Raw genomic sequence first — 18,160 nt, forward strand, 5'->3', positions numbered from 1 at the left:
CCATTCGCTTCCGCTTATCCTTTTCAGGGTCGCGGGGGGTGCTGGAGCCTATCCCAGCTGTCATAGGGCGAAAGGCGGGGTACACCCTGGACAGGTCGCCAGTCTGTGCTATCAACAACTTATTTTGGCAAACTTTATTTTCTAAGAAGTAAATAATACTCACCATACCACTTTTGATTAAAAGGGAATAAGATTTTTCATTCAGGCTCATATTTATTGTGCTCTCAAGTAACAGTGATGAATGATGCACAAGTTAACTGTTGAGTATGAGAACAAAATTTGGTGAATAAAATGCACTCTGCTAAAATTTTTTACATTTCACTATTTAAAGGATTTTGTAGCCAACTCTAAAACTAACCAACAACCTGGTCAGTGACATAATTTTTAATGCAGTTAAAAAAAATAACTGGAAGGTCAACAGAAATGAAACAACTAGAGGTGGGCGGATCGATCCAAATATGGATAGTATGGATAACAACTCTAGCATTGGTATCGGATCGATACTAGCACGATTGGATCAATACTTTGCTTTTTAAGTTCAGCATGTAGCCCGCTGAACTGTGTTAATTATTTCTCTGGAAAAAATAATCCTCAAACATGCACTATGAAAAATGTCCGAACATTTTTGTGTGCTTTAGAGACAGAACATTTTACATTTGAGGTCTCCAAAAACCCAGTTTCAAAACACATGAAAAGCTGTTGAAATTTCCAGGCAAGTATATACATGTTAAATGACAAGATATAGTGTTCAAATAGCATCAATTAACAACTTCAGGTTTTTTATTTCTATATGACAATTTTTCGTGATTAAACAATAAGAACAAGTAGTCTGATGTCCTGTAATCATTACATTGTAATCACAGTCCCCTCTGTGCATCCTCCGACATGCCAAAAAGGGAGGCTGTAAAAAGAACAAAACCAATAAATATGAGTAAAGTAACAGAATAACTCACCTTATAAACACAAGGATTTAGGATCCTTTAGCATCTGCTGTTATTTTCAATCAATTCATCCAAAAAAATAAAATAAATACATAAATAAATAATAGATGTGCTTACAGTCTGAGGAGATTGTCCCCAACACCACAGATCGCACTCACAACACTGTCCAGTGATGCTGCATTTCCCTGCAAACGATCATCTCCTCCTCTCTCAGGCACCTCACAGCCATCACCTTCTCAAAGACCTTTCTCTTTGTCTGGAGGTCTGCAGCAGCTACAGTTTATCAACATCAGAAGGGAAAACATAATAGCATATTATCATTCAAGAACAGAACATCCAACTGCTGCTCAGATACTGGGAATTTGTTTAAACAGGATACATTTGAAATATTTATAAATGAAGAGCTTACATTCACTTGTGCTCTGCCAGGGCCAAATGTCGGTCTGGATGAGGGCATCACTGGACACAATTTGCTTTGTTGGTTCAGCAAGCTTGGTTCTTCTCATCTAAGATGACCTTGTGAATTCTTTGTCGCCTCTTGTTGCTATCTGTAAATAATCATAAAAAAGGCACACCTTCACATAATGTATATATTTAGATTAGAATCCACACTCTTCAATTTGTTTGCTAGAACATGCATCACATCCAGCTAAAACAAACCTGGATAAGATTTTATTCTGTTTACAAAGTAGCCGTACATGCACCAAACTGCAAAAGTATCAAACGGCCCATTTCAAAGAAACAGGGACATACCACTTTGTCTTTGTTTGTAAAGATTTTGTTTGCACTCTGATGATGGCGACAAGCTCCTCTATTCGTGCCTGCAACGCTCCAAGGCTGCCATCGGTTTGATCAGTTTCTAAGTGAGAGGAATATTAATAAGAATACAGGATGAGTATAATACATAAAACTGATCACTCACATTCAGCAATCAGTCTTTAAAGCAGAATTTCCAGAGCTAGACTTTCCCTTTAAGGGGCGCGGTACTTTTCACACAAATGTCATAAGTGTATTGTTTCATTTAAGTGGCTGAGACATAACTCCATGTGCCTTTCCAAGAATACTGTAGAAAAGCTGTACTACGTGTGCTATATAGGGTTTGAAATTATCACCAACCAAATGCAGGAAATCTAAACTACTATAACGCACACAAAGTTAACAACGCAGTGTATGCTGTACAGTGTAGCGAGCAATGCTCAGACCTCTACATTGGAGAAACCAAACAGCCACTTCATAAGCACATGGCACAACATAGAAGAGCCAAATCCAGGGGCCAAGACTCGGCTGTCCATCTCCATCTAAAGGACAAAGGTCACTCTTTTGAGGATGCCAACATTCACATTTTGGACAGAGAGGACAGATGGTCTTAAAGAGGAGTGAAAGAAGCCATTTATGTCCACTGTGAATGACCATCTTTGAACAGAGGCGGTGGTTTACGATACCAACTGTCTGCCATCTATAATCCAGTTTTGAGATCCTTCCCAGACGCTTTAAAGCCCACTCACATCCTGGGCCATCTGACTTCAATAAATAATGGGTTCACCCAAAACCTTGGCTGATTGGGACCTACAACCGTTTTCACATCTTGGCTCATGTGATAGAGGATAAATAGGGGGTCCATGTCCCTCTTGAGGGGACACTCCCATAGGACTTAAAATCTGGGACTCTCCACCATTTGACCTTAGAACTGAAGAAGCTTTTCAGATGAGAAAAGATGAGATGAACATCTTCAAGGAAACTTAAAGTCCAGAGGCTTTTCTTTCCAAGCTCCTTAGACTTCGATGACCTGGATGACTGAGAACCTTCACAGACAGACTACCAAGTGTGATGCAGAGAGAATGAAAATAATACCATAAAAGAACATAATAACTCTCTTTGTTCATTAAGCCTAATGTTACTCTACAGTTCTGTTGTACATCAGTGAGGTGTATGGACTGAACTACAGTGGAGTCTGTTATCATTGACTTGACAGATATTGATTATAAGACATCTGTAGCCTTCATGCGCTGCATTATCATGAGACAACAAGTATGTTGGTGTTCAGGTTTATAAAACCATCTTGTACAACAGCATTTCAATCCAGGTACAATCCCATTTGATCAAATGCAACAACTCTGCCACAAATTCTGCTTTTACAAGCCTTATGTTTCATTGTTTGTTTGTTGACACTGTCAGAAAGATATTAACTCTACCTTAAGTTCATTAATGAGGCCATGGTGGGTCCTATCATTGTATAGGTGTGCATTATATTGAGAGTCACCTTCAGCCCAGTTCTGCACATCAACCACCTATTGCTGTAGTGTGTTGTCATCCACTTGTTCTCTAAGGATCCTGTGATCTAATAACACATTAATAAATGTCATTCACTTTGACATTTTTAGAGTACTGGTGCTTTTCCCCATTACCACACACATCAAAATTAGTGTTGAAAAACTTACCTTTAAATATCTCTGGCTCAAAGTGCAGCCCAGCTGCTTCACTTTCCTTTTGTTCCACCCCAAAGTCAGGAGGGTCAGCATGTCTGTTCACCCTGCATTTTAGTTAGTCTACAAATAATAATTAATCAGCAGGAAACTAAGTGGAATCTCACACACAGACACATTAGGACCACATTAGGCCACAGCAGGTGGAGCTCACCATTGAGAGGCAGCTGGCATTGAGAGGTTATAACGGCCTGTAGGAAGGATAAGTTTAAGTTAATAAATTAAGTAACAGGTTAAGGTCAACAGCACCTAAGCCATCAAGGAGCCCACAAGTATGTATGCCTGGCATGTATGTATGTCAGTACTAAGCAACATATTTTGACCTAGTTTTATCTTTTTTTTCATGTTGTTTTCAAATCAGTCTGGTAAATCCAAATGACCTTTGATAGGTGCATATACCGTGGACCAAGGGTAATTCCAAACAAGATAGCAATGCACAGTATGCACTAAAACCTGTAAACACGTCTATTGTGTATGTATTGTGTGACAAAAGGGCCACTTACCATTTATGGTTACAAGAGCCACTATTGCGCCAGGTGAACCCTCAACGTTACCTGCTGTGCAGCCACACACATCATCTGGCCTTTGCACAGGCAACAGCCGCACTAACATTAAAACACACAATATATATAAAAAGAATTGGAAGTCCATTGATACACAATAAATATACAATAACAGCACCCACTCATAGTGCATAGTAAGGAATGTATAAGACTTAAAAACTGTACCTATTTGCTGGTGAAACTCTGATGAAGGCTGCAAAAACCCTCCTGTTACTGCCTCTCTGTTGTGCAGGACAAAGCGTGTGTGAACTGCAATATCACAGTGGGCACAAAGGAATGGAAGAGGCAGTCAGTCCAGGCACCTCACAACAACTTGTTTGCCACACTGACACACACTGTGTGGCTGTGGAGCCAGAGGAGCTAACATATTGTCAATAAGACAAGGTCTGGTCTCTTTCTACTTTTGCAAGGACACCATGTTTCTGATTTCCCAGTGAGTAGCAGCCAACTCAGACGACGTCTCACAAGTCACAGCTGCATCCTCTTCTCCATCCTCTTCTCCATCCTCCAACAACTGAAGGAGCTGCTGACGAAGCAACTCAGTTCCAGGCACTAACAGAAAAAAAACATTAAGAAATAAAGAAACTGCCATAAAGTGAACTAAATACTCTAGGCAGTGTGGCTTAGGTTGGAACAATGACCTTGTCCAGCTATGCCGTGGCTTTGGTGAGAGAAGCTTTGGTGCAGAAACTGATGAGTCAGTAAGATAACTAAATCAGTACCTAAGACTGAAGCTCCTTGAATGAGTTACTTCAATATGACAGGGTGAAATGTCACTTTGATGCACCAACAGAAAACATGGATCAGGTAACCTGCATACCTGCACTTTAAAGAAACTGGAGAACCTGAAGGACACATGAACACTTCGAGCGATCCACAGCTATGACAAGTGCACAGAAATCTGCAGTAACTCCACATTTAAACATGTTCAGTTGCTTCATTCAACAACCTGTCTTTAGATGAGTGACTGTGACAGCATAAAACTTTTTTCTCACCTTCCTTTTTACTCCAAACCTGGAAGCACACACGACACAGGAAATATAATCAGATCTCTGACAGTGAAGACGAATAAACGATCTCGACTTAGCTCTGCTAATAATGACACAGAGAAACAAAAATGTACATGTGTGTGTGCAGATTATTTATACACTTATTCACAAAAAAGATTACATTTGTTCATTTTTCATTCAACAGTTCACTAAACCAGTCTTGGCTACATAAAAATGCACAATAAAGGAAAACTGGAGAAACCAATAGGCATTTTTAATCCTTCTCTTATATGGTAAATGGACTGGTTCTTATATAGCGCTTTTCTACTCTTCTGAGCACTCAAAGCGCTTTACACAACTTGTGCATTCACCCATTCACACCCATTCGCACAAGCACATTGTTCTAAGTGTTCTAAGTGCTTTCTAAGAAGCATTCACACACATTCATACTCCGATGGATGCATTGAAAAGCAATTTGGGGTTAATATCTTGCCCAAGGATATTTGGCATGCAGACTAGGGGAAGCCAGGAAACCTGGCAACCTTCCTATCAGTAGATGACCTGCTCTACCGCCTGAGCTACAGCCACCCCTATATATGTTCTCATTTTATTTTTACCTATAAACTGAAGCACAAGCGTAAAGAAACACAGACATTTGAATCTGTCTGAATGTAAAGATCTTATCTCTCAGTCTCTTTTCTTCTTGAGTTTCTAACAAAGAAATGTATTGATTTGCTGTAATTACACTGTAACATTACTTTTTCATTGTGAATTTCAGCCTCCTTTTTCACATTTCTGCTGCTATTCTTATGCAATCAGACTGTCACAGCTTTCATGTTCCTCATTTGTTACCAGCTAGAGTTGGTATTAATTAATTAGGTTGGTTCTCAGGAAGCTATGGTGTTAAATCCTTACCTCCCTGCTTTATATTTTGCTGCATATTTCGTATACAGCACCTCCTTCTGAACGAAAAGGGATTGTTACAACAACGAATCCAGAAAGAAAAAATCCGAGAACAATAGAGGCAATATCCTTGTTAGAACTGGCCGATTTATTTATGTCCTCTTTTATGGACATTTGTTTTTGTTCTAGGGATTGAAAGATTCTATGGGCTCAAATATTTATGACCACAATTTGAGCCCATATCGAATCAGTATCGTCGATACCACTCTGAATTTTACCTGGTATCGGATCGGAAAGGAAATCAGTGGTAAGCACATCACTAGAAACAACGGTCTGGAAAACACCTTACGAGTTCTCGTGGTCTCGCGGGATTTCCCAGCGTTGCCTAGCGACGTGACTCTCAATCGGTTCCGCGAGGGCTTTTCTGGCTTTCAGAAGTATTAATGTTTTCTGGAAGTGTTTGTTATGCGCAGAGACACTCTTCAGTTTTCAAGCCTGCTGGCATATTATTATTTTTTTAAGTGACATCTAAAAATGTCTTTTGTAGTTGCTCAGTCCCATTTCATTTTCGGTGTACGGACTGGTGTGAGGAACAATTTGTGTTTCTTTGACGAGCAAACCGTCGTCTTCCCCAGCGGAAATAGCTGCGTGTGTTTCAACACTGTCCAACGATGGCAGCGGTTCATTTCAGGTGCGCTCATTTTTAGATGTCTAAGTCATAACTAACTAACATAAGTAACTAAATTTCTACCCTGGTGGTGCTCTTGATATAAGTACGAAAGTTGGTTTTTTAGTATTTAACAGCATTTATTTCTGTTGGTGTCGTCTCTCCAGGCTCAGAGAGAAGTCAGGGAATGCGTGCTATGACCACCAGCTCCAACAGACGCTACCTGGCAGTGTCAGATTATGGAGAGAGAGCCACCGTCACTGTGTTTGACCTGCAGCATGAGCAGGGCAGAAAGAGAAAGGTTTTGAGTGCAGGAGACATGTCTGTTCAAGAGTTTATCTGCATTGCTTTCTCTCCTGATTCCAAGTACCTGATAGGCCTGACAGGGAGCCCCGAGTGGATGCTGATCCTCTGGCTTTGGGAGAAACACAAACTCCTGGCAACACTGAAGACAACAAACACAAATAATCCTGTCACCCAGGTGAGTCATCTGTGCTGCATCAGTGAAGCTTGTATAAATGCAGGCATACACATGCTGAACACGTTATTATTATAGTAACTGTTTCTCATCAGGTCAGCTTCAACCCTTACAACAACACACAGCTCTGTGTGAGCGGAACCGGTGTTTTCAAGCTGTTCCGCTACTCAGAGGGGGCCCTGAAACCAAGCAGTGTTGCAAAGGTTGAGTCCATCAATTTCCTGTGCCACACCTGGGTGTCAGAGCACAGGGTGATCGCTGGCACAGACACTGGCAGGCTGCTGGTGTTTGAGTCTGGAGACCTGCGAAGAGAGATCAGCATGACTTGTGTGCAGGGCCAGCCTGCCAGGTGAGAAAGCTGGACCACATGAACTGGTGCTATTTTACATGAAGCAGCCTCTGTAACTCATCTCCACCCCATGCTGTTCCTGCCATTTTTGACCCAATCAGGGTCAAGTCCATAATCATAATGGTGAATAATCTGACCTCAAAACCAACTAATTTTATTGAATTCTGTCGGTTGTACCCCAAAAATATCTAGCATAGAGCTTTTCATGGCTACCAAAAGCACCTGCTAATCTGGGCAGATGGGCAAAATATAAATGATTCCTGGTGTCTAACTTCATTGTTGTCCAACAAATACACGCCGATGGATTAAATAAAGACTTTAAATGTCTGAGCAGCTAGTATCACTCATAACGTGTGGCAATGATTAAAAAAAGTAGTGGAAAAATTGGCAGACATGTTGAAACATGGAATGGAAATGCGTATAACAAATGATAACCAGCTGATCTCAGACCAGATGAATGGGTTCACTGTGGTCACTGCAGCGATCCATCTTTGATGAGTGATGTTCTTGCTTATACCCGCTTCACTCTGCACAGGCAGGTGGAGGTAAAGAAGATCAAAGATGCTAATGTGAATGAAGGTCCCTCTGTCCCTTCCATCACAGCAATCCTGTCCTACTCCAAAGGCTTTGCATGCTCTAGAGGTCCTGGCACCGTTTTTCTGTTTGAGCAGACAGATGAGAATGGTTACAGAAAGACCAGGGAGATAAAGGTAAATGTTCAAGCTTTATTTCAGAAAAGGTGGAAAGTGAAGTCTTTGTGTGCACATGGGTATGCTTGTGTCAGATCCCTCTAGATGCATACTGCAGCGGTGTGACCTTGGCGGAATACCAGCAGATTGACACCATATGCATCAGTCCAGCAGAGGAGACTTTGGCCATCAGCACAAACCGAGGACAGCTGTACAGTGTCAGCCTGTCCTCTGTGGACATGAACAAGGTGCTCTACAGTTACACCTACCAGCACCACCAATGACGGGGTTCATCATTTGTATAAGTGAAATTACTGCATCAGCTGTCCTAGCTGGTATTTTATTTTCTTCCACATGCCCCCATCAATTCAGATTATGTAGAGCTGTTTGCTACATCCATTCTCACACTGACCTCCTCTGTACTTGAAACATTACTATAGTAGCTGGTCGGCAGTCAGAAATACATACATATTATTTTGCTGTTTTACTTTTTCTTCTATGTATGATCTCACTTCCTGTTGGGTCTGTGTTTCCACAAGCCCCGCTAATTCTAGAGACTTATTCATCATGAAGAAAACAAGACAGTCGATCGATCAAACACTTGCGCGAGGGAGGCCTCGTCTGTGTCCACCACGAAAATGACCTCTACCACGACCTCCCTTGCTGCCCTTTTTATTGAGACACAGTTCACACAAAACACGTCAGAACAAAGCCACGCCCCCTTGGTTCTGAGACAAAGCATTTGTATGTATATGTGTGAACTTCTGTAAGAAAGTGTGTGTGTGTGTTATGTGAGAATGTGTGTGTGTGTGTCAGACCTCCTGCTGACCAAAGGGTCGTAAACCCAGGAAGCTTACAAAAAAAGAAACAGATCTTTCCGATAGGATGTATCTACAATAAAACCTCCCCCAGCACAGAGTGGTTGGAGAGGTGGTCAGGATCAAAGGAATGGCTTTGATCCTACTGCTTGAACTAAGACTGTACAAATTTAAGAAACACAATGGCAACATTCAACAATTAGACTTAACACTTCCTCTTCTTTTTTTTGGTGGACCAATTGTGCTAATTTCCAGTTGGATATTTTTAACAGTCTTTGTATGCTGTAGCAAAGAAAACAGTAGCGAAGTCTTGTGAATGAAAAGAAAAAGGTCAATCCAAGAAACATGGAAAACAGTTCAAATAATCCAGCAAAAAATAATTTTGTCTTTATTTGCAGCTCCATATTTTTATTCATGGACTTTGTTAGAGTAGTTGTCTTATACTAGGCCTCGATACATCCCCTCAGTTCATTTTTTATCTGAAACAAGCTTCTCTGCCTTTAAGTTAGTTCTCTAAGGTAACCTTTTTACAGATATTCCCTCTCTTTGACATCATCTACAGTAGATGTGACCCACATGAGGTCAGTGGTAGATTAGGATTTAAATGTAAAGACATTGCACCCTTTGATAAACTCCCCATCAGAATTGATTTGAGAATATAGGCTGAACTCAATTCTGATGTAGCATGGCCCTCCACAACAGTGCCAGTTTCTCATGTGGCCCCTTGAAAAGTTAATTGCCCATCCATTCTCTAGAGAAAAAGGGTAAAAAAAATATTTTTGTTGTTGTTTTCTCCTTCTCTTCCTTCATTGTCTTCTTTCTGTTGTCTACCTCCACTCTCTTTTTTTCTCCACTTGTTTAAGGCATCAGAGTTCTCTTTAGATGTTTAAAGTTATCTTTGCAACTCCATTAGGAGGATAAACTACACTTTGAGTTCCTGTCCCAGTCCTTCCACTCCAGCTCCATCACTGGTTTGTCCATCTGCATACGCAAGCCCCTTGTAGCCACCTGCTCTCTGGACCGCTCTGTCCGCATCTGGAACTACGAGACAAAGTAAAACACATACACACAATTCCTTTTATAGATATATATCAATCAGTTTTCGTCAGGTTGATACAATATAAAACTGCATAACAGAATGACATGTCATGTTTCTGAGCTCTTGCTGTTCTCTCTGTTTTGTCTCTAGAGTGTTGGAGCTGTGCAAGGAGTTCCAGGAGGAGGCGTACAGCGTGGCACTACATCCCACAGGCCTCTTCATCCTTGTGGGGTTTTCAGACAGACTCAGGCTGATGAACCTGCTTATTGATGACATCCGCACCTTCAAGGAGTTCACTGTGCGCAGCTGTAGAGAGGTAGAGGTTGCTTTGCATTTGTGTTTGCAGTAAATCTGAACAGCCAATACTGAAATAATCAGAGTATTACTAAATTCAAGGGTGAAATGATTGATCTTTACCCCCTTCTGTTGTGTCTCATCCAGCTGTGTTCTGTAAATCCGTAAATACTGAATCCTGGGTTAGCGTTTTCAGCATTTACTGCGATATCTGATAATTCATCTTAAAGTGGAGCATTATCACATTTTCCACTCAAAACTTTTGCGCTTGGACTCTGTCTTTGTCTCCTTCTCTTTTCAGTGTGCTTTTAGCAACGGTGGCCACATGTTTGCAGCTGTCAATGGAAACATCATTCAAATCTATTCTGTCACCTCTTTTGACAATATCCTTAATCTGAAGGGCCACAATGGAAAGGTGAGTCAGCTGGAGTATGTGTTACAGAGGAGTCCCAGTGCTTATTTGTCATTCTTATTTACTGGTATTTCAATTAACAGGTGTGTCGGATTGAATGGAGCCTGGACGACAGCCGGGTCGTGTCTTGTGGGGTGGATGGGGCAGTGTACGAGTGGAACACGCAGAGTGGCAAGCGGGAGTCAGAAAGCGTCCTAAAGTCCTGTAGTTATACAGGTGTGGCCTTCTCCTCAGACTGTAAAACCATCCTGGCTGTGGGAACAGACCTCACTCTGAAGGAGATCCAAGACTGTCAGGTTAGCAAGCACAGCTGACTCCTGGATTTGTTCTTTTAAGTTGCTGCAAATCAACAAAACATCTCAAGCAGCAGCAATGTTGTTTTTTCTTTCTTTTTTTTTTTTTGTTTAAAAAAAACTTTTATTTTTTATTTTATTGTTATATCCTATCCACAGGTACTGAGGGAGGTTCCAGCTGATGAGACAGCTCACACTGCTCTTGCAGTGTCCCATTCTGGTAGAGTGGTCTTCACCGGGACCTCCAGTGGGACTGTAAGGGCCATTAAATACCCATTACCTATCCAGAAGGAATGGATGACATACCAGGCTCACTCTGGGCCTGTCACCAAGGTGAGCAGAAGCACTGATTTGCTCTGATTGAGATTTGCACTGATCAGAATACTTTATTGATCCCTAGGGGAAATTATGTGTATTAATGTGATGTGAGATTGATATACACACAATCTCACATCGTGTATGAAAAAATCGATTGACTATGATGCTGATCATTCAGAAGCAAAGAGTCCACCCACTAAAACATGTGTGTCCTCAGATGGTGATCACGTATGATGATCAGTTCCTGCTGACAGTGTCTGAAGACGGCTGTCTGCTGATTTGGAAAATCATCGATAAGGAAGGCAGAGGTCTAAAGAGCAACAAACACATAGTCCACACGGAAGAGATCCTTATCACCAAGTCAGACCTGGAGGAGAAGGTGAGTAAGTGCATAGTGTGACACCCCCCTGTTGGTCTTGTTCCTAAAGCATTGTAAGTTCTTGATCCTGGACCATCAGTGCAAGTGGTCAGTTATGTGTTTGTAATGTTATAGCTTTGGAACATCACTCAGTGCAACACTCAGTGCATCATGGGAAGTCTCCAGCAGCCTAGGCCTATTTCAGCATAACTAAGGATTCAGGGTCACCTGATCCAGCCCTAACTATATGTATCCTATGTATGTGTATGTGTATATTTCATCTAAAAGAAAAGTTTTAAGCCTGATCGTAAAAGTAGACAGGGTCTCTGAAAGCTGAAGCCTCTGCCCCCCAGTCTACTTCTACTTCCTAGAAGGAACAATCCTTAGTGCTGTACTGCATGTGAGGTTTGCCAGATGAAGCCTCCCCATACATGGCTAGCATGCATCCATCCATGCATACTTACATACACACACGTAGATACAGAGGTGGCAAAAGTACCGGTACAGATATTTCGTACTTAAGTACAGATACTAGTATCAAAAAAGCCTGTTTTAAAAATGTGAGGAGTAGAATGTAAAGATATTTGATTAAAATGTAGGGAGTAAAAGTAAACAGCTGTCAGAAAAATACCTACCCAAGTAAAGTATAGATACCTGAAAATTCTTTTCAAGTACAGTAACAAAGTATTTGTACTTTGTCACTTCCCAGCTCTGTACATACGACCATTTTCGGCTTCTTATGATGCCCCAGCAACCAGGACCAAGCTAAGGTCCTGGTTGCTGGGGCAGCATCTCAGCAGAGACCTCACTCTCACCACTAATCCTGGTCTTTCGGGGACCTTGAGGTGTTCCCAAACCAGATGTAACTTCTCCAGCATCTCTCTTCAGCCTTTCTCTCTTTAGTACATGCCTGAAACACCTCGTTTAGGAGGCCTCCTGGTCAGATGCCTGAACCACCTGAGCTCACTTCTTTTGATGTGATGAAGTAGTGGCTCTACTTGGACTTCCTCCTACATGAACAGGCTCCTCACCGAGCCTTTGGAGGAAGCTCATTTGCACTGCTTGTATCCATGGTCTTCAACCACTACACACAACTTGTGGCTGTAGGTCAGGGTGGGAATGTAGGTGAGCCAGTAAATCGACAGCCTCGCTTTCACACGAAGCAGAGTCTGGGATTCACATTACTGCAGACGCTACAGCAATCTGCTCTTTCCAAGTAGTATGAGGTACACTTCATGTGTTTATGTGTCTGGTTTAAGTTATTTATGTATGACACTTTAGAAGAAAGCTAAAAGAATTGCAACAAGGTGACAACTAGCGTCTACTTTCAGACCCAGCACATGCTGGAGATGAAGATGCGGCTGGAGGAGCTGCAGATGGAGAATGAGTACCAGCTCCGCCTGAAGGACATGAACTACAACGAGAAGCTCAGAGAGCTGTCTGACAACTTTGTCCAGCAGATAGAATCTCTGAAAACATCCCAACAGGTGTGCCTCTGTTACACGAGAGCTCAGCTTCACATAGATTTACAACTTAAAGGTCAAAATGTCTTCCCAAGACTAGCAATCATCAGTGGTTGACTTTTGACGTTGATTAATTGAGTCAGTAGCTGCTGCCCTTGATGAATCAGGTATCCTGCTTTTACTGCAGGCCATGAAGACAGAGATGGAAAAGCAGGAATGTGAGAATCAGCAGAATTCTGCAGAGCTTATTATGAAGCATTCAAAAGAACTGAAGGATTTAGGTAACAGGAGAACAGGATCAGCACAATCTGTTATCTATATTTTTGTAAGTGTTTGGTGTTCATACTCTTTTAATCACACACAGAGCTATCATACAGCCAGAAGCTGATTGTGGAGCACGAGAAGTACCAGGATCTTCAGCAAAAACATCAAAGAATGCAGGAAGACTATGAGAAGCAGCTCAAGTCTGCAGAGGACAGAAAAATCCAAGCGGTGGAGGAGCTCACAAAGATGTACGAGGCCAAGCTACAGGAGAAGGCCGAGCTCCTCGCTCAGGTCAGTAATAAAGGAGCAGGAAGAGGAGGTGGTGGTAAGTTAAATGGTGCAGCAGTTGAATGAAACCGGTAATCTTTCGTTTAGTGTCAGGAGGACACCGAACAGAAGATTAGTGTTTTTAAAGCAATCATAAAGCAGGCTGAAGAGGACGAGGAGAGGAAGATTCTCGAGATCCAGACCAATTATGAGAAGAAAATGAAAACTGAGAAACAGACCAATACAAATCTGAAGGGAAAAAATAGCATCATGGCACAAAAGGTGAACAAAGCTTCTGTTATTCACTGAATGTTTGGTTCTGTTGCAGAGCATCAGCTCTGTCTCCTGTCTGTCTGCTCACATCAGCTGCTGTTCTCTGTGTGTCTCCTATTTGGTTGGTTGGACGCTGGTGTGTTCACAGTTTATCAGTCTACAGAAGCAGATTGATGACAGGAGCGCTGATATAAACAAACTGAAGCAAGAGCGGCAGAGGCTGCTTGGGCTGATCCGCTCCCTGGAGAGTGACATTGAAGACCTGAAGAGGCAGATCTCTGGACATGAAAAGACCAGTCAGGACAAGGTGACCAAGATCAGAGCTGTCATTTCCTGTCAACCAAACGTCCACTTAGCAGAATTTTAAACAGTTTTACATTTTGAAGCCTCGACGTTACACATATGGAGTCAGAAGTGACGACATTTATTAAGTTATCATTTAACACTAGCTTTAACTCCATAAAGCATAAAGTGACATTTTAATGATGAGTTTTGACACCCAGCTGATAGAAACAAATAAGATTTGGGGACTTCTCGTCCCCCGAGTTCCTGCTCTTTGTTGTGCTCAGTGCTCACTTATTTGTTCCTCAAGTTTTTCTGCTTCTTTGTACTTTCCTTCATGACCATCCTAATAGCTTCACAGATCTCCCTCCAGGAATTTGCTGACATTTATGAGTCATTATAGATGAGATGATGATTGCGTTGAAAAATAGCCAGAAATACACAGGACGAACAGGCCAGTCACAACAGCTGTGGGCTGCATTGATATGTCTTCTGGTTCTACAAAGGAGTGCGTCAGGTTATGTTGTAGGTTTATTGAAGGGTGTCAGAGGGGTTGCAGTTGTGATGCAGGTGCAGTGTAGATTTCTCAGCGAAGCTTAAGTGCTGTGTTACTGTGCATACATTTGTGGGAATATGAGCATATTATAAGCATATAAGTATAATATAAGCATATTTTAAAGCGCTGGGTTACTGAAAGACAGACAAGTTTTCCTACAATGCACTTCAACTCTGAGCTCTTCTCTACATTAGCTGTAAAATTGTACTGTCTAATTCAGTTTGACTACATGACATATGGAGACTGATCTGGACCAGATTCTCTTGACATTGTTCAGAATTCATGTATGAAAACCTTTGAACTCTAAAACCGTTCAACCTGTCCATGTTCTCACAGGATCACATTATCTCGTGCTTGAAGAGAAAGAATCAGGAACTGGAGAAGTTAAAGTTTGTTCTTGAATTCCAGCTGAATGAGTTAAAGCAGAAAACTGAGCCTCTGCAACATGACATCAGTGTGAAGAAGGAGCGGATCAGTCAGGTATGTGAAAGATGGAAAAGCTTAGCACTGTGTTAACGCATGGTTAGAAAACATATGTGGAGACTGTTGAATACATAAATGTAGATGATTCATAAGGGTTCCTGTACATTTTCTTGCCATTTGAATAGTGTTGAGTTAAAAAGTTAGACAGAAATAAAGTTTGCTGTGCTCGGTTGACCTTGTTTTAATTGATCTGATAGGACTGCAGTAGCAGTCAAGTTAAAACAGTGTCAACACTACCAGTTACAGTGTCGTGCTATTTCTCGTGTTCGGCAGCTGGAGGAAGAGCTGATACAAACCGACAAGAGCAATGCTCAGCTGAAGCTCACCGTCTCTGAGCTGAAGCTCAAACTGAAGACCAGAGACAAAGAGATGTGCAAAGAGAGTCAGAAGGTCAGTAAACAAACAACGCTTCCTTTTTAAAGTAAAGAGGCAAAACTACATAATCTGTGTCATTGTGCAAATAATTGTGGACCTAACTCTTTTGAGAAAGAAGTGGCATTCAGAGAATCTTGAATTGAAGTCTAATGGAGAAATCTGCAAAGAAAACTTTTTAAACCCACTGGGCCAGAATCAAAATCAGCAACTCTTTTTTTTTTTTTTTTTTTTTTTTTAAAATCAGATTTGAGGTACTGCTAACATTAATGCCATGAGGCAAGATTAGGTCCTAGAAGGACTTTGGCTCCACCCAAAAGCTCTTGCTTACAAGTGGCAGCCAATCAGAGGAAATGTAGGGTGGCGGAAACTAAAACCTGTTTCAGACACAAGGTGAACAGCTGCATGAAGGCCAAGTATAAGGTAAATGATGATTGTTTTTAACTGTGAATCTACTGGGCTACATGTACTGTAGTAAAATCGAGGAATAAAAATATGAAGCTGGAAGTGAGCAGAATAGATCCTCTTTAAGCTTTGAGGATAAAAGTGTAATAAAAATCATTCCTTTTTTAATATAAGAATGGGCTTCTCTTGTTTTTTGTTGTCAGGTCAAAGATTTGGAGACTCATCTCCAGCGATTGAAATCAGACCTGCACAACTGTGTCGGCTTCATCCAGGAGCCTAAAACTCTGAAGGACAACATACAGATGATATACGCTCGATATGTCCAGCAGACTGAAAGGGTAAGTGTGCTAAGAAATACCCCAAGAGCTGCCTGGATGCTGGGAGGGCTTGAAATCAAACTGTCAAGTGTATGTCCCGTTTGAAAGGTGGAGAGAACCAATGCAGATGATACTGTTCAGAAGGCGCTGCGTCACCAGTGTGATCGACAGGAGAGGACAGTAAATGGCCTCAAAATGAGGCTGGTCAAATCTGCAGAGGAGCACGAAAAGGTCTACACCAAAATCATGAAGGTTAGTCATTACCCAGATCACAACAGTACATTGGCATTAATCATTAACAATGCAACTCTGAAGTCTTAACATATCCTGTATGACAGAGTGTGAAAGTGTAATGTGGAGTAAAGACCTGCTGAATTGATAGTTATCTAGCCACGACTTTGGACTTTGCAGGAAAACATGACTCTAATAGCTGAAATCAACGAGCTGCGGAAGGAGCTGCATTTGGCCAGGACTCAGGCTAAAGACGTCAGAGCTCAGCTGGCTCTCTTAAAGAAGCCCAAGAAGTCACAGCCCATCTTAGAAGAAGCAGCCTACCAGGAGCCCAAACAGCTAGGAGTCAGCTGATCGTCTTTTACCTCAGCAATAGCTCTGCAACTAACACACAGCAGCAGATACACATGAAAATCATATAAGAAGAAAGTTGTTAGTAAGATTGTTGTATTCACTTTGATAATGAACGTGTGGATTTGTATGTTACCATAGCAATTTACTGCAGAAAACAATCATATTGATAAAGGTTTGATCACTGACCAGTGAACCTGTTCTCATTTCCAGGAAGTCAAATACTGATGTTTAGCCAAAGATGCTGGTGTCTCCAATGTATACAAAAGATGTCCTTTAGCAGTGGCCCTGTGTAGTGAGGCGAGTCTTATTCCTCATGTCACAACTGCAATATATATATATATATATATATATATATATAATCTAATTTTCATTTTTAGCCTAAACATGTAGTTCTAGTGTCTAAACCAGAGAAAAAGGAAAATAAAAACAAAATTGAATGTTGAGTGAAAGGACACAAACCAATATCCCCAGGTTCTTGGTCATTCCTACCATCCTACCTACTTATGTGCTCTTTAAAACAGGTATCATAAACATCAGCTTTATAGCAGCCATGCAAATATTGTTTCTAAAATAATTTCTTAACCATCTATAGATCTGCTGCAGCCTCACAGTAACCATCCACATGTTCAGATGGTTTACAAATCTTCATTTCTCTGCACTTTGCAACTTCTCCCCTCCTATTGGTGAGCGCTTAAGAAATTATTTGTGTATTCATTAATGTTCCTCAACCACAGAAATTCCCAACAGCCACACAATATTTACATTCTGGAATTAACACTTCAATGGATAAGGCTACATTTCTAAACAGATCCACTGTTAAAGCTAGTCCCTCCATGGTGTCCCAGCACCACACGTGTTAGTTTAGTTAAAACATACACGTGCTGTTGGTCTTGCTTATGCAGCATCTACATCAGCTCTGCGTATTTTGCACATATGAAATCAATGGTAAGGTGATGTGACTTCTATACATTTTACATCAGATAAAAACTTTATTTGTAAGATTCAGATAATTATTTATTAAAAGCTAGACATTTTAAATGAGAATAAGAAAGAAAAGTATTCCTTTGTGCCCGTCTTTCCCTGTTTATGCCCTACCTGACATCCACTGGTTTCCTCTTTCTGGCGCAAAGTGGGCGATAAACAAACGAGAGACGGGACGTGCGACAGAAAAGCCGATCAGCTGATCATTGATCAGTTTCATGATTGAAGTAGCAACAGGAGAGGGAGAGGAGAAGAGGCAGCTGTCCAGCGTAAAGACGCATTCTAGGCTAAGTATGGGAGAAATCGCATTCCTTTTCA

General features: G+C 41.3%; 1 protein-coding gene and 1 long non-coding RNA gene across 4 annotated transcripts; one reads left to right on the forward strand and one right to left on the reverse strand.

The window, feature by feature from the left end:
- Nucleotides 1-132: 132 nt before the first annotated feature.
- Nucleotides 133-5,097, reverse strand: LOC120715940. The gene is made up of 7 exons (XR_005691765.1): nt 4,153-5,097; nt 3,380-4,029; nt 3,202-3,279; nt 1,695-1,800; nt 1,351-1,489; nt 1,059-1,214; nt 133-901 (listed from the first exon to the last, which is right to left on the reverse strand). It is a non-coding gene; the product is annotated as an uncharacterized LOC120715940 (long non-coding RNA).
- A 1,146-nt stretch (nt 5,098-6,243) lies between these two features.
- Nucleotides 6,244-17,840, forward strand: cfap57 (cilia and flagella associated protein 57). 3 transcript variants are annotated; one of them, XM_040003187.1, is made up of 21 exons: nt 6,244-6,570; nt 6,714-7,027; nt 7,120-7,373; nt 7,909-8,083; nt 8,158-8,310; nt 9,794-9,933; nt 10,070-10,235; nt 10,515-10,628; nt 10,709-10,921; nt 11,078-11,251; nt 11,454-11,615; nt 12,926-13,081; nt 13,245-13,338; nt 13,422-13,612; nt 13,697-13,870; nt 14,010-14,168; nt 15,108-15,179; nt 15,456-15,572; nt 16,163-16,297; nt 16,385-16,528; nt 16,688-17,840. In XM_040003187.1, exons 1-21 carry the CDS (start codon nt 6,414-6,416, stop codon nt 16,859-16,861), a joined length of 3,438 nt encoding a protein of 1,145 aa, XP_039859121.1. In that variant the 5' UTR covers nt 6,244-6,413; the 3' UTR covers nt 16,862-17,840. The 3 variants fall into 3 exon arrangements, 2 of the variants coding, with proteins under 2 accessions (XP_039859121.1, XP_039859119.1); XM_040003185.1 differs by having other exon boundaries at nt 6,245-6,570; nt 15,036-15,179; nt 16,688-17,839; XR_005691762.1 differs by lacking the exons at nt 16,385-16,528; nt 16,688-17,840 and adding an exon at nt 15,802-15,977 and having other exon boundaries at nt 15,036-15,179; nt 16,163-16,275.
- The last annotated feature ends 320 nt before the right edge of the window (nt 17,841-18,160 follow it).

Source organism: Simochromis diagramma, unplaced genomic scaffold, assembly GCF_900408965.1.
Source record: "Simochromis diagramma unplaced genomic scaffold, fSimDia1.1 OVJJ01000646.1, whole genome shotgun sequence".
NCBI classification, from domain to species: Eukaryota; Metazoa; Chordata; class Actinopteri; order Cichliformes; family Cichlidae; genus Simochromis; species Simochromis diagramma.

Excerpts from the sequence above, each read along its gene's own strand:
- cfap57 (XM_040003185.1), top strand. The coding sequence starts at position 6,414 with ATGTCTTTTGTAGTTGCTCAGTCCCATTTCATTTTCGGTGTACGGACT. Across the intron at positions 8,084-8,157 it reads GAAAGACCAGGGAGATAAAG|ATCCCTCTAGATGCATACTG; the intron begins GTAAATGTTCAA and ends TGCTTGTGTCAG. Across the intron at positions 16,298-16,384 it reads ATGTCCAGCAGACTGAAAGG|GTGGAGAGAACCAATGCAGA; the intron begins GTAAGTGTGCTA and ends CCCGTTTGAAAG.